The 14309-nt window shown below is 38.7% G+C and overlaps 1 protein-coding gene across 3 annotated transcripts; it reads left to right on the top strand.

The window, feature by feature from the left end:
• Positions 1–592: 592 nt before the first annotated feature.
• On the top strand, positions 593–8512 carry LOC118213278 (endosomal/lysosomal potassium channel TMEM175-like). Of its 3 annotated transcripts, none has more exons than XR_004762383.1 (11): positions 593–914; positions 1423–1461; positions 1602–1699; positions 2152–2203; positions 2538–2573; positions 3099–3182; positions 3269–3433; positions 3885–3963; positions 4141–4276; positions 4709–5465; positions 5513–8512. XR_004762383.1 is itself a non-coding variant. In XM_035392128.1 (11 exons), the coding sequence occupies exons 1-10, from the start codon at positions 717–719 to the stop codon at positions 5373–5375; spliced, it is 1554 nt and encodes a 517-aa protein (XP_035248019.1). In that variant the 5' UTR covers positions 593–716; the 3' UTR covers positions 5376–5415; positions 5463–8512. The 3 variants fall into 3 exon arrangements, 2 of the variants coding, with proteins under 2 accessions (XP_035248019.1, XP_035248018.1); XM_035392128.1 differs by having other exon boundaries at positions 4709–5415; positions 5463–8512; XM_035392127.1 differs by having other exon boundaries at positions 4709–8512.
• The last annotated feature ends 5797 nt before the right edge of the window (positions 8513–14309 follow it).

The following is a 14309-nucleotide window of genomic DNA, read 5'->3' on the forward strand; positions in this document are numbered from 1 at the left end:
AACAGAATTATATTCTGCCAAAAACAACAGTCCAGATCATCTGTCCTGACATGTTATCTCATGCGCCATATAGCTGGCCCATTGGCGCTCAGAGGAAATATACTATTTATTTATTTATTTATTTAGCTTCAGTTGTATGCCCTTTAGATTTTGCAATGCTTTTAATATGTTAAAGATTCCACAAGAAAATATTTAGTTTAATCTAGTTGCGGTCATAATTTGAATTGACAACAACAACAATAATAATAATAATAATAATAATAATAATAATAATAATAATAATAATAATAATGTTGTTGTTGTTATTGTTGTTGTTGTTGATTAGTATGACATTGCTCCAAAATCTTTATCATAAATATAGGCTATAAGATGATATAAGACTTCAGATCAATTTTGTGTCTGTTACTTTAAATACAAAATCGCGCTGTTTTAGGTTTAGGCTTTTTTAAAGTCGCTGATCCTGAATCAGAAAGAGCATTTCACACTGAATGGTAAGAGATCGTACTGGAGTGTGTAAGCTGATCTTAGATCCGTTGCTAAGGACGGAAAATACGCGAGAGCGGATTTACAGTAACTAGTGCGAGTGTGTCACTTCCTTCAAGCAAAGCACTTCCTTGTTGCCGCAAAGTCAGGTGTTCGTAGTAGACAGCTGTACATTGTGTTTGTAAACACTGAATCTGTACGTGACCATTTTGTCGTAGCAGGGTCTCCTTGCAATGGAGGAAAACGAAGACAGCGAAATTATCGAGCATCACGTTAACGAGGAAATGGAGAAGAAAGGCTTTACAACGAGACATACGCATTTATTTTTGGAGAGCGTTACTTTGTCTGAGAGGGAAGGGTACAGCACACAGTCCTCGCACCGGCTACTTGCCTACAGTGATGCACTCATTTCCATTATAGCAACTGTTATGGTAAATCGGACGAAAGAATGCATCGTCTTGCCGTTTGTTGAATTCGTTATTGTTACAATAGAATTGCAATATTGTTATTTCTTGCAAACCAGTAAAAAAATCGGTTGGTGAGCCTGTGTTACGTACTGTAACATAATGAGTGATTCCAGCTAACTTGAACTAAATGTTGCAATGTAGGTGGCGTAAATACATTGAATGCATGATTTTACTTTATGTCAAGATTTAAAAATCACGCTTATTTTGGGCGCACTCCGTGCAGAAGACACCCGCACAGCTGCGGCTCCTGTTTTCTTTTATTTGTCGTTTAACCCGCCTAGTTGTATAAGGCAGATTCAACGTGACTTGCACAGTCATCTTAAGAGACCAAAAGGGTTGCTGCAAAAGAGTCAAGTCATTCTTTATCTGAAAACGTATTTTTTAAACTAACGTATTTCCTGTGGCTAAATGGTGCCTATGGAATGTACTGTATTCCCAAAGCTTTTCAAATGACATTGTTTTACATTTTCAGATTTTACCTGTGGCACATACACAATTTCAGGACGATCAGGTACAGTCACAGGAAACATCAATTAAATATTGCTCAAAATAAAAAAATGAACAAATGTGAGGATGGATATTACTACTACTACTACTACTATTATTATTATTATTCAGCTATTTCCTTTATGTTTCCATTTTGTTCTTCAGGAATTAAAAGAGAGTTTGCAGCACCTTCTCACTACCAAGGTTGCGGTGTATTTGATGACATTCTTAATAGTCTCCGTTGCGTGGGCTGCCCATATCAGGTAAGGAATTTACAGAGGACATCAGGGGCATAATGCACCCAAAACGTTTTTTTGGGGCACAAACTCAAATTAACAAAATGTTGATGGTTTATGCCCACAAATGATGGTTTTTCTTCAATCATTTGTTTCCCCTATTTTATTCCTAAGAGTGACAGTATTACACTTCCAACAGAAACAACACACAGCCTAAAACACACAAAATGTTTCGACAACATATTGCACTAAATAGTGATGATATAAATCTATCAGAACAGCAATGATCATATTTGGACAACAATTAATATATTCAGTTCACATTAATTAGCAAAGCCAGTGGATATGTACTGGACATATAATATACTGTGTTGTGTGTGTGTGTGTGTGTGTGTGTGAGAGAGAGAGAGAGAGGGAGAGAGATATGGAATGTCTGTTAGACGTGTACTTGACATCTTTAATTTTTTGTCCTTTTACAGGTTATTTCAAGTAATTGAGCGCATAGATGACTGCCTTGCCCTTTTAAATCTTGTGAGTCTTGTCAAATGACTTATAAAAAAGGCTCTCAAATATAACAGTAATGTCAATTGTTTGTACAAATTATTGTTTATAATATAAAGGTAATTTTTTTTTAGAAATGCATTAATGCACAATTAGGAGGAGTTCAGGCCATTAAAGTGAGTGAAGATATATAGATTATTGGTTTTTGAATAATATGCCAAAAAAAAAATTAAAAGCATGAAGCATGTGCATTTCTATATGTGAGAGGGGTTTGCAATGTTTATTGACTATTGATGCACTGGTTCTGAATGTGCGACCTAGGCCTTTACTTTGTGAGTAATGCTTGCTTCCTCCTTTTCTTTAGGCCTGTATGATGCTGATAACGTTCCTCCCTTACACTGTAAGTACTTATCAATCCATTTAGTCTGGCTGTGTCTCGTGGGGAGTGTGCGGGTCCACTTGCAGGCGTGTCGCTCAGATCTTTTTTGGGGTGAAGGTGCTTTTGTTTCCTCTAATCCGGAGGTGCGAGGAGTATCTCTTCCAGTGTAAGATCCTGAGAATGAAAGCTGATCTCTCGTAGCCATTGGCAATTTCTTCCAAGCCATAAGAGAAATAGCTTTGACAATCTTTATGATTGTAGTAGGCCTAAAGCTTACCTCATTTAGAGGCTTTTAACCAAGATGCAGTTTAAAGTGACCCCCAGCTCTCAGCTTATAATGGAAATTCAGATCATTGTGCATTATGCCACTTCACTGTTAAAACGTTTTAAACAGTAACCTATAAATATCATGTTTAACTGTATTCTTTGCATTCAAACGTAGAGCTGCATTTGTCAGGGTTCCTGTTGAGCGCAAAAGCACGTGGTTTTTTTGCGCAGCCTTCTGTCGAAATGAGATCGCTTGTTGGTTTGTTTCCTCTGCTGTAGTTTTCCTTGATGGCAACATTTCCAGAAAACATCCTCGGGATCCTCCTCTTTTGTACTTGCGTCATAGTGATTGGTCTGATACAGGTAAGGAGGTACTGGGAATTATTTCAAGGCCGACATGTAGGTGCTCTTCGGAACTGCCCAGTCACCCATTGTCCTTCTGCTTGCAGGCTGTAATTGTTATGTATGGATTCAGCCACCCTTTCCTGCTGAACGACCAGATCCAGATATCGGAAAACCAGGGCTTTTACAAGCGGCACATCTTGAAGGTGATTTTAAGAGTGCCAGTTTTCTGCTTCATCGCGATCATCTTCTCCTTCATTTTCTTCCCCTTGGTGAGTGGTCTTTCAAAAGAATAAATGTAAATGTAAATAATAAATAATGTTAATATATAACCCACAGTGCCTTCCAAAATTATGAACACCCTTGATAAAGATGTGCAAAGAGCGCTCTATAACATAAACAGTATAGGTAATGAACTTACATAGAGCGTACTAAACAAGAAATAATTTGTTTTGCAGTTCAGTGTGATGAAAGCTTAATGCTGAAACGTCTGTCATAGTCTTCAATTAAAAGTTATCACTTATTATTAGTTAGAAAATTCGTTATTTTCATTAATTTACTTGGCGTTTACGTACCCAATTTAAGTCTGAGTGGAGTAACTTTGAAACTTTGCAGTTAAGACATCAGTTTGACAATCACTGCATGGCAATCAGATGTTAAAATAAAGCATGGATATACTGTATTTTTTTCATTTGAATTGTCTTGGATGACTCTTTTTTGCAGTCTTACGTTCTGCTAGCATTCGTCACCTTCCTGCCCTATATTTCGCAGTCTTTGAAGTGGTGTCGTAACAAAGCCATTGGTAAGGAACACGATATTCTGTCTTTGTTCTCTTGGTTGCTTTACTGTGGGTATCATACACATACTGATGTACAAAAACATACTGATGTATCTTTCATGCGATTATGCAAATGGGTGTTATTATGCTGTTTTATTTTTGCGGTGAAGTAACTGGTTGCATATGTGCGTGCGTTGTCAGGCCAGATGGAGGAGACCCCTGATTCTATGCTGTTTTATTCGTACCACCCAAATGAACCTCTTAGTAAAGAGCGGGTGGAGGCTTTCAGTGATGGGGTGTATGCCATTGTGGCCACTCTTCTGATCTTAGACATATGGTAAGCTTTACAGTCTCATTATGACCATCTAATTAAGTATCATACATCTAGCACAGTCCTTACTGCATAGCAGCGTGTAAGTAATTTCAGCAAATGTTATATTTTTCCATTTTTGTACACCATTTGATAGTTTAACACAGTAATGAGCTAAAATGTACAAATAAAGTAATTCCTCAATTTTTATGTTAAAGACAATTACAGAGCAGTTCGTTTCAATAGACCACATAGCCTTTGCATCATCGCGAAAGAAAACAGCTCCCAGTAGTTCATGGTTGGTTGGTTTTTATGTAAATGAAGACAGTTAATGCAAGGAGGTGCTTTATTTGTGAGGTTTGGTGACAGATATCTTACAGAACTTCAGTATTGAACTGTTGTACTGCTTTACTGTGGCGTGCACCTGAGCCTGTAACAGTTTCTCTGTTGCGTGCGCAGCGAAGACAACGTTCCTGACCCCACCGTGGTGCAGCGCAGGTTCAACAGCAGCCTGATCGAGGCCCTGCAGGAGTTCGGCCCCGAGTTCCTGGCCTACTTCGGCTCCTTCGCCACCGTGGGCCTGCTGTGGTTCGTGCACCACTCGCTCTTCCTGCACGTGACCAGGACCACCCGCCTCATGGGCCTGCTCAACACCTTCTCCCTGGCCTTCGTCGGCGGCCTCCCGCTGGCCTACGAGCTGACCCACGAGTTCCCCCGCAACTCGCGCAACGAGCTGGAGGCCATCCAGATCAGCTGCGTCATCATCTTCTTCGCCGGCGTCTTCCAGCTGGCCATCTGGGTGGCGGCGCTCTTCAGCGAGCGGGAGACGCTGCACCCGTACGTGCGCTACGGCGGGCGCGACCACGCCTTCATGTTCGCCAAGCTGGCGCTGTACCCGTGCGTGGCGCTGGGCACCTTCTTCGTCACGTGCGCTCTGAGTCGCTTCAGCGCGCCCGTCTTCCACCTGATGCAGATGGCGGTGCCCGTCGCGTTCCTGCTCCTGCGGCTGCTGGTGCGGCTGGGCCTGGCGCTCCTGCGCCGCCTCTTCTGCCCGACCCCGCCCGCCACGCACAGTGCCCTGGAGGAGGAGGACCTGCGCCTGCCCTTCAGCGACCTGGCCACCTAGCTCCAGCCCGGCCCCAGCCGCTCACACTGTCTGTCAGGACATGGTGGGGAAAGTGATGGTAGCCTTGTGTTTTGGATCTGTCAGGACATGGTGGGGAAAGTGATGGTAGCCTTGTGTTTTGGTTTTGTCAGGACATGGTGGGGACATGATGGTAGCCTTGTGTTTCGGATCTGTCAGGACATGGTGGGGAGAGTGATGGTAGGCTTGTGTTTTGGTTCTGTCAGGACATGGTGGGGAAATGATGGTAGCCTTATGTTTTGGATCTGTCAGGACATGGTGGGGACATGATGGTAGCCTTGTGTTTTGGATCTGTCAGGACATGGTGGGGAGAGTGATGGTAGCCTTGCGTTTTGGTTCTGCCAGGACATGGTGGGGAGAGTGATGGTAGCCTTGCGTTTTGGTTCTGCCGGGACAGGGTGGGGAGAGTGATGGTAGCCTTGCGTTTTGGATCTGTCAGGACATGGTGGGGAAATTATGGTAGCCTTGGAAGTTTTGGATCGCGTATGTAGACGGAATAACAGACTCTCAGTATTGCAGGAGGAACGCTTCTTTGTTTTTCATATTGTGGACCCCAATGGGATCCAAAGCTTCACATTGAAGTCAGCTCCTAATTGGTAGCATTTTTGTTCTTATATATTTAAAGCCTGATTCATTTTTTGTTTCCTTTAGCAACTTAGCCCTAACCACCATGCTAAACCACTTTAAGCTGATTATTAGGACCTACTAGAGCATGTTACCTGTTGGGCTTGATCTTTCTTTATTCCTCAGCTTAAACCTTTGCCTGATTATCGTCATTGTGCAGGTTCCTTTCAGAAAGCAGCCGTTATTTACACAAAGTTCACTTTTTACCGATATGTATTATCACCATTACTGTTGATTTATCACAGCTACGCCCTAAAATGTAAATGCATGTAAGCTCACCCTCATAGTGCGTGTCATAGATTGGCAAGAATTTAAAAGATGAGCACAATTGTTTAGGAGGGTTATGTCCTGTTCTGAAATCGAGCCCAGTTCCCACTGAAGTGGTTTTTAAGGTACTCTTGTCGCTTGGGCCACAAATGGTTCCTAAGCTCACCAAAGATTTGATGGAGGTAAATTTACTGTAACTGTAATACCACATTACACACCCACCCAAGAAAAGGCCTGTTACTCTTGATAGGTCACATATTGAAAACTGCATGCTTTTCATTTGATTTTGAGATGGACTAACAAAACCTGTTTTTTTATTTGTTTTTTTAAATATTTATTTATATTTAGGCAGTATCTCACAACAGGCAGTGGTGTATTGTGATGACCTGTATCAGATAGTTTCAAATGTTTCTATTTTGTGACTCATGATGGTTTTTACATGTAATAGTTTTTGATTTTAACCTGAATGACTGCTTAGCCATGGTGTGATAATTTATATAAAAATGTAAAGAAGCATTAGACGTCATAACTGTGGTATATGGTTACTATACCACAGCTATTGACCAATCAGATTGTGAGATTTGCCCTAGCCCGTTTATGATCTTGATTTATAAGATCCCACAGTTGATGCTCTTCCAATAGGAAGCATTAATATGAAAAAACTTTTTGCACAGATTGTTGGATTGAAGCGGGTACTAAGGTTATATTGTAGCTGTGTGTACTTTTCTGGGAATGTGATTTTTAAAATCAAAAGACATTTATGTTTTTCAGTGTAACAATGTATCCGTTTTATTGCTTTGTGTAATGAGTAATAAAATGAACAGGGTCAGTAGATTAGATTAAATGTAATTTAAGTATGGTCATGTTATATGAAGTTGAAGCTTCACGTGTGGCCGGTTTGGAGATAAGATTTTGAACATCCTGCACAATTATTATTTCCATTCTAATTTTCTTTTGTTTTGTGTTATTTTTTGCTTTGTAATTCGATCTGAATACTGAAATGAAGAATACTTGTTACTCACACCGTCCAATACCCAGTCTGACAGACATTGTTTCAGGGAGCTAATGTAAAATATAGAAAATGATCATATGTAAGGGATTCAAAATGTAGATACTTACTCATATCCTAAAGTGTAAGCAGTAGGTTATAGGGTCATACTGACATTTCTCTTTTCAGTGGAAAAACTCTACATGTATGTGCATGTAGATTTTTCATTAAGATAAGGCTAGGTTCATGTGTCTCCAGTGTTTGAGGTTTGTTTTTGGATGATAGAGAAAATCCATTCAAGGAGGAGATGTTTCTAGAAAAAAATAAGGACAGAATAAGAAACAGCTTGCAAAGGTTGTTTCTGTGTAATGTCATCCTCCTGTATGTCCCATCAGGTGGGTGTGAGGGGACACCTGATGGCGCACTTCTTTTTCATAGTGCCATGGAATCATGTATGCACTTTAACATTAATTAACAGCATTTCATTTTTGTGGTTGCCGTGTCTGTTTCTGTCATTTACTTGTGGAAAACCTGCTTTTATTTTTTTAAAATATGTATTATAGAATACTGACATGAAATAAAGCAGTAGATTTAAGTGGTTAGGCCACACAGACACTTTCATAAGCAGGTCCAGATCGTGTATATGTACTTTGTATAACTGTCATACTGTCTTAAGACAGAAGCCTATTTAAATGTAGACCTTGGTCTGCAAATTACACAGAAAACACTACAAACCATTTTAGCATGTACAACTAAACTTGGCTTGGCCAAGGTGCTCCCCTATGTAAAATATTTATTTGATTTAATTTCATAACTGTTCTATTATCTAGACCACTGGTTCCCAAAATCGGTCCTGGGGCCCCCCTGTGTATGCTAGTTTTTGTTCCAGTTGTAATTGCAATCCCAGAATTTGAACAAGCTGTTCATTTTTAATTTGGTAATTTTCATGTTTAAAGGGATTATTTACCCTCTTAAGCCACATTATGCCAGAAATAGCTGTGCATTCCAAGAAGAATGAAAATACTTATGTTCCATGATTGGGAGCCACTGGTCTAGACTAGATAAACTGCATGTCATTTTGATTTTATTTTATTTATTTTTTTGACCAGTGTTGATTAAAATCCACTAGAGGTCACTCTTGTCACAGCAGTTTGAAATGATGTCATACTGCTGAAATTTTGATTTTTTTCTTAACAGAATTTTGTTGGATATCATTAAAAATTCATATAGCCAAATTGAATTCATGCATGTTGTTTTTGCTATTTAAAGTGTACAGTGTGACTTGTTTTAATATTCAGAGCAAAAAAAAAAATCATGCAAACCGTTTTTATTGACAGCATGTTTATAAATATACATGCAATTCTCAACCATTTTCAGTGGACAATTAAATAATCGTCTTTAAATTAGAATAGGAAAATATTTATCAGGCTTTTTGTAATTTGTGTCATTTCTGTGAATATATTCTCAAGAGCTGCTTGCACATGCTGCACAATTTAGTTGTTTAATTAGAAACTTAAACTTTAGTTGTGACTGCATACATTATGTCCACACCACAACAACAAACCGTATATACAGTACGTCTTAATTATGAAGTAATGCGTCATTAGAAATAGGCTGGGGAAAAAAAGACATTTTGGTTTAGAACTCTGCGCTGCAGTTATGGTTATGAGCAAAACTGTTTGCTCATTACATCAGCAGACACAAATTAACTCCTCCACGTCCCATTTCAGTCCAAACAAAGAAACAAAGTGCTGCCTGTTTGCACTCTACGCATCTGTCATTTTCACCTGTATGCCTTAAGGAGCTCCAGAGAGACTGCAGTACCAGCAAGCTCAATTTTACCAAAAGCATCCGGTCATACTGAATGGCTTTTAAGAACATATAACATATAATTTTCAATTTCAAATTCTAGGTAAACACATTCAGTAACAGCCCCCCACCCTGTTTTCAGTTAAGATGAGGTTAAAAGACTCAAACATTTCAGCATATTGCCTTTATCAGTTCAATGGTATTGGATTGTTTGTTGAAAGATTGCTGATGACAATCTTACAAATCCAACTCCACATCATTACCACAGGTGTGCAAGCTAATTAGAGAGGAACTACCAATTAGATTAACGAGTAGTTTGTGGAAGCAAATCTAAAAAGTAATATGCATTTTAAAGAGAAATGGAGCCCTTTGGTTTAAGAAAAGCTTTCAAATAGGAGTACTGTGTGCCCTCCTTCTGGTTCTTGTCAGCATTCAGGCAGCAGGGTTCTGGATTAATTTTAGTTGGTTTATAGCTTTTCTGGGGAGACCAGATAGGAGGGCAATACAATAGCCCAGTCTGCTAGTAAAAAGAGTAATTAGTCTCTCTATTTCTCTGAGAGAGAAAAAAAAAGACTGCACTCTAGTAATATTTTTCAGATAATAGAAGGCAGATTTTGTGACATTCCTGGCACGAGAATCAAAGTTCAGAAACGAGCAACAGTCAACATTTTAAAGCTGAGGCTAAAATTTTCTGACATTTCTGTACACTGCCTTCATCAATCAAATGATGCTATCTGCTTAATAGCAGTCTTATATACCCAACTCTACAGCATCACCGCAGGTGTGCAAACTAATTAGAGAGGAATTTCCAATCAGTGCCTCTATTCGGTAGGTTTTTAAGTACTTAACACATGGCAGCAAATCCAAAGAGTAGTATACAATTTAAATAGATATTGATTGAGCTCTTATTTCAATCCTTTGATTTAAAAGCAGGTGTGTAGACCTAAATAATTTGGGAACAACATTCAGAGAAGATTTCTTTTAGTAAAGATAAGGATTAGTTAGTTCTTCTAGTTATTACTTTTTGCATTTGCTGTGTTAAGAGTTGAATTTTCTGGGTTACAAGTTAAGTACTTGTTGATAGCCTATCTATAAATAGAGGCTGTGGGGTTATCACCTAATTAGCTTGTTCACCTGTAGTGATGCTGTAGAGTTGGTATGTAAGACAGCCATCAGAATACAACACCATTTCCTGTTGATCCTTCTTGAATGTAGTTACTCAATTCTTTAGCTCTACACACCTACCTCTGTCCTCCGCTGTTCACAGAAACGACAAGTTTAGCAATTACTTTTCATTATGCTATGTTACTTTCTTCCTGCAATTGCAGTTTTGGGAAGTGAACATTTTAGTAGCCTCAAAATTACTGAAAAAAACTTTTATCCTTTTAATTTGGACATTTTTATGTCTTTCAGGAGGAAACATTGTCTAAAATCTTACCGTGGAACTAATGCATTGGGTTTAAAAAAAAAAAATACAGGACATAATTTATGAACAGAATATGCAGACATGGACATCAGGACAGTGTACTATTATGCAGCATGTAGCAGTACTGGAGCTTTGCCGTATTAGTTTAAAGCAGCCTGCTCAGTACAAGTGTCCTTTAACAATAGTGGCTGTGTGATTGCTGTTGCAACGCCAGGGCCATACTGCTACATTTTAATTTCTTACCTCCAGCAACGTTGCCACAGTAACACCCAAGTTGTGGCCAGGCCATGCAAGTTTTCAATTGGTCAGTGGCAATCACCACAGCCGTGTTACTCTTCAAAACAAGTTTAAAATAAACTGGAGACTTTAAACAATGAAACGTGCCTCTTTCAACCACACACAATTCACATTTGATATGATTTCTTCAGCTTACCTCCTGCCTGTCAACAAGGCTAACCTTTCTAAATGTCAGCCTTAATTTGTGCATGATAGAGTTGTGAGATGATTCACAATGAATGTAGATAAGCAGCACATTATAAAAAAAGCTTTTTGATATTCAGGGAGATCTCTGCTGAGACGATACTTAGATTTTTTTTTAACCCTCGGTCTACATGGTCATTTTGTGAACACATGCATGACTTTGGTATGGATTATAGATATAATTAGCAGGCAGCAGCTGTCTCATGTGAAACATACACATGGAATATACATGGAAATTGTATATCCTGCCAGCACTAAAAATATTACTTTTGTATTTTGCCCTTGGTCCTAAATAATGTGTGACTGGTCAGTGCTCAATGGTGATAAATGGAGCCAAGACATGTATGATCTCCAGTTCAGTGTCTGACAGAGAATTTAAATCATATTTTAGAATGCACTGAATTGGCTTGTGAATGTTCCGTTTACAAAATAAACTAGGCTATGTGGGTTTGAATGTATGTATAGCTCTGCATTGTATTCATTTAAAACATACAGGCCAGAGGTGCACAAGGGACAAACGCTTTTGGGATTTTGTACCTTTTAACTCTTGACAACAGTATTTCATTAGCTCAATCCCATTTTGATCTGACATTTGTATAGACTGCAAGCTTATCCTAAAGATTTTCATTTCATTTAAACTAAAACTAAGGTAATTTGTTGCACGTTGCATGCAGACTGGCTCTCTAGGACTGGAGTTGTGCACCCCTGATATAGGTCTATTTCAGGACAAGCATTTGAAAGCAATTGAAATGACAAGTCCTAAATGCCTATTAACATGATTACTTGCGGATAGTTACATTTGCTTAATTTTTAAGTAATTACTATATTGACCACTGCATCCAAAGAAGTTTTAATTACGTATAGAGCTGAGAAGCCTTGCGGCCAAAATATTGCAAACTACATTAGTGGCTTTATCAATCATTTAAAAATATAAGTTATAAATTAAAACAGATCTCAGATTGAGCTTGCACATTAAGTATAAAATCCTCACTTACCTAAGGGTTTTAAATTTAAATAAATACATTTTGGAAAGTATGGGTCATAACAATTTTTTTCAATTAATTTATTCATCTTATGTATATAAGATCCACCTCCATACATGTTTATAGCATCACAGTATCATCTAATAATAATTACATATTTTTTTTACAAAACACTTTTTTTTTTTTTTTGCTTGTACAGGTCTCTTGTGACACATTCCCTTCTGCCCTGTTCTATGCACTCATTTCACCCGTTAAATCCCACCCACTCTACAAACAAAGTTTTGCATCAGGAAATAAATCTTAATACACAATCTGTATTAAATCACCTGCCCCCCATAAATTATAACCGTAGTAAAACATTCAAATAAAAACACAAAACCACAATCTTTCCCCCAACGTAGCAGAGTAGTTATGGATGACAGTGAACTGTTTTTGTAGTCAATTTCGCATCCCTGGTGAACTGAAATACAAGTTTGCCTTTAGACCAAGCTCTTCCACAGCCAGCTGTTGGTTTCAAGTGGTTCAATAGGTAAGCGTTTATGTTAAACCCCGACCACTTTTGCCTGTCTAATACCAAAACTCACGACCTATGTATAGTCCAACCTGACCACCCCATGTCCGGTCCTTTGTTCCACAGTATAGGGTTACGACAACAATCCGACTTCTACAACCTGTTGTAGAGCTAACTGTTGGTTGATTGTTTGATTAGCAAGTGCACGAAAGCTTGTTCATCCTAGACCACATATTAATAACGGTTTGCATAGTGGAACCATGTAACATTTTCACTGCATTGGTTATCACTAATGCAGCACAACTACAGATAATGACATAAAGTACATCTTCGAAATAATGTACATTATACCAGTATAGACCATTCGAGAGAATAATGAAATAACACAACTGATGGATGTTACTAGAGAAAGAAATCTAAATAGGGATGCATGGTTTTTAGGTAGCCAGTTAGCCAAATCCTTGTTCAACCCGAATGCCTTGTATATGACTATTTTTGATGTTCACATTAAATTGGTTTAAAAAGAAAACTGGTGGATTTATGAAACCTGTCTTCAAAACAGCTTGATATTGATCTGTACACAATAAATAATATTTAAACCAGCCAGCTTTGGTAAACATTCTGTAAGTGCACCTTCAAATCCAGGAAATTCAATAATATGTTTCAGATTAATGTCAGCACCCACATCATACAGTTTCTAACAGATGCCTGATTCGGTTTTAAGAAACAAACAGAAATACAAGCACAACATGAGAACTCCTTCAATACGGAAAGCCAGTGAAGGTTTCTTCAGAATATATCCGGTGCTGTTTTCACCTAATTGTGTGACAAAAGCACCTTTCATCTCAGAATAAAAAATAAAAAAATCTGAAAATAATATAACAAACCCAAGTCTGACGCTGTGTGCTAGCAGGGCCCGATGACATCACGCCTGCAGAGGGATTCAGACTGCAGGGGGAATGATTCATCAGTCAGACTGCAGTGCAACGCAAGTATTTGGCTCACTAGACAGAGGTCGCACAGCCATGTACAACGGCCCACGTTGAACGCACAGAAGAGCTACCCGAACACATTCCTAAAAGCTGCCTCGCACAACAGCAACCAGACAGCCTAGCCTTCGCTTTCACTCTTTAACGACTCGGTCCAGTGGAAAATTATTCATGCTTTATAGTTTAAAAATGAAAAGGGACATCCCCATTATTGCATAACATATTTCTCATTTTAAAATGTGGTGTATTTAACAAGTCACATATATATATATATATATATATATATGTATATATGTATATACACATACATATATACATATATAGACACACACACACACATGCATAGTGCAGTGTGTATCAGAGTGTGCTGTTGCTATAATATTATATTTACAATATATATTGCCATGCCTGCTACAGTCAACCTCCAGTATTCAGCTATAGCACAGCTTTAGTACAGCAGCTACAGAAGAAGGTCTCTACTCTAACCTAAAGTACACCACCACACCATTCACTTGGTAATGTTACAAATCTACTTCAAGTACGTTTGTTTGGATCCTTTTTTATCTCTGTGAAACAGACCATTTCCGTTCCATACAACTCGTTATACGCCCCCGATTTATGACGGTGAAACATTTCAGCAGCTGAATCCCCAGTGTTTGTTGCTAGAGCGGGGCTTTTGGAACAGCGAACAGTCTTTTGTCTCTTTTCCTAAGGAGAACCAGAATGAGTGCAACAGCACATGGACGCGGCTCCACAGAGAATCTGCAGTCCCATCGTACCCCACAACCTGGATCCTGTCGTGTGGAAGACGTCTCTTATTTCTCCAGAGTCTTTGGAAT

The sequence above is a fragment of the Anguilla anguilla genome, chromosome 14 (genome assembly GCF_013347855.1).
Source record: "Anguilla anguilla isolate fAngAng1 chromosome 14, fAngAng1.pri, whole genome shotgun sequence".
Lineage (NCBI taxonomy): Eukaryota > Metazoa > Chordata > Actinopteri > Anguilliformes > Anguillidae > Anguilla > Anguilla anguilla.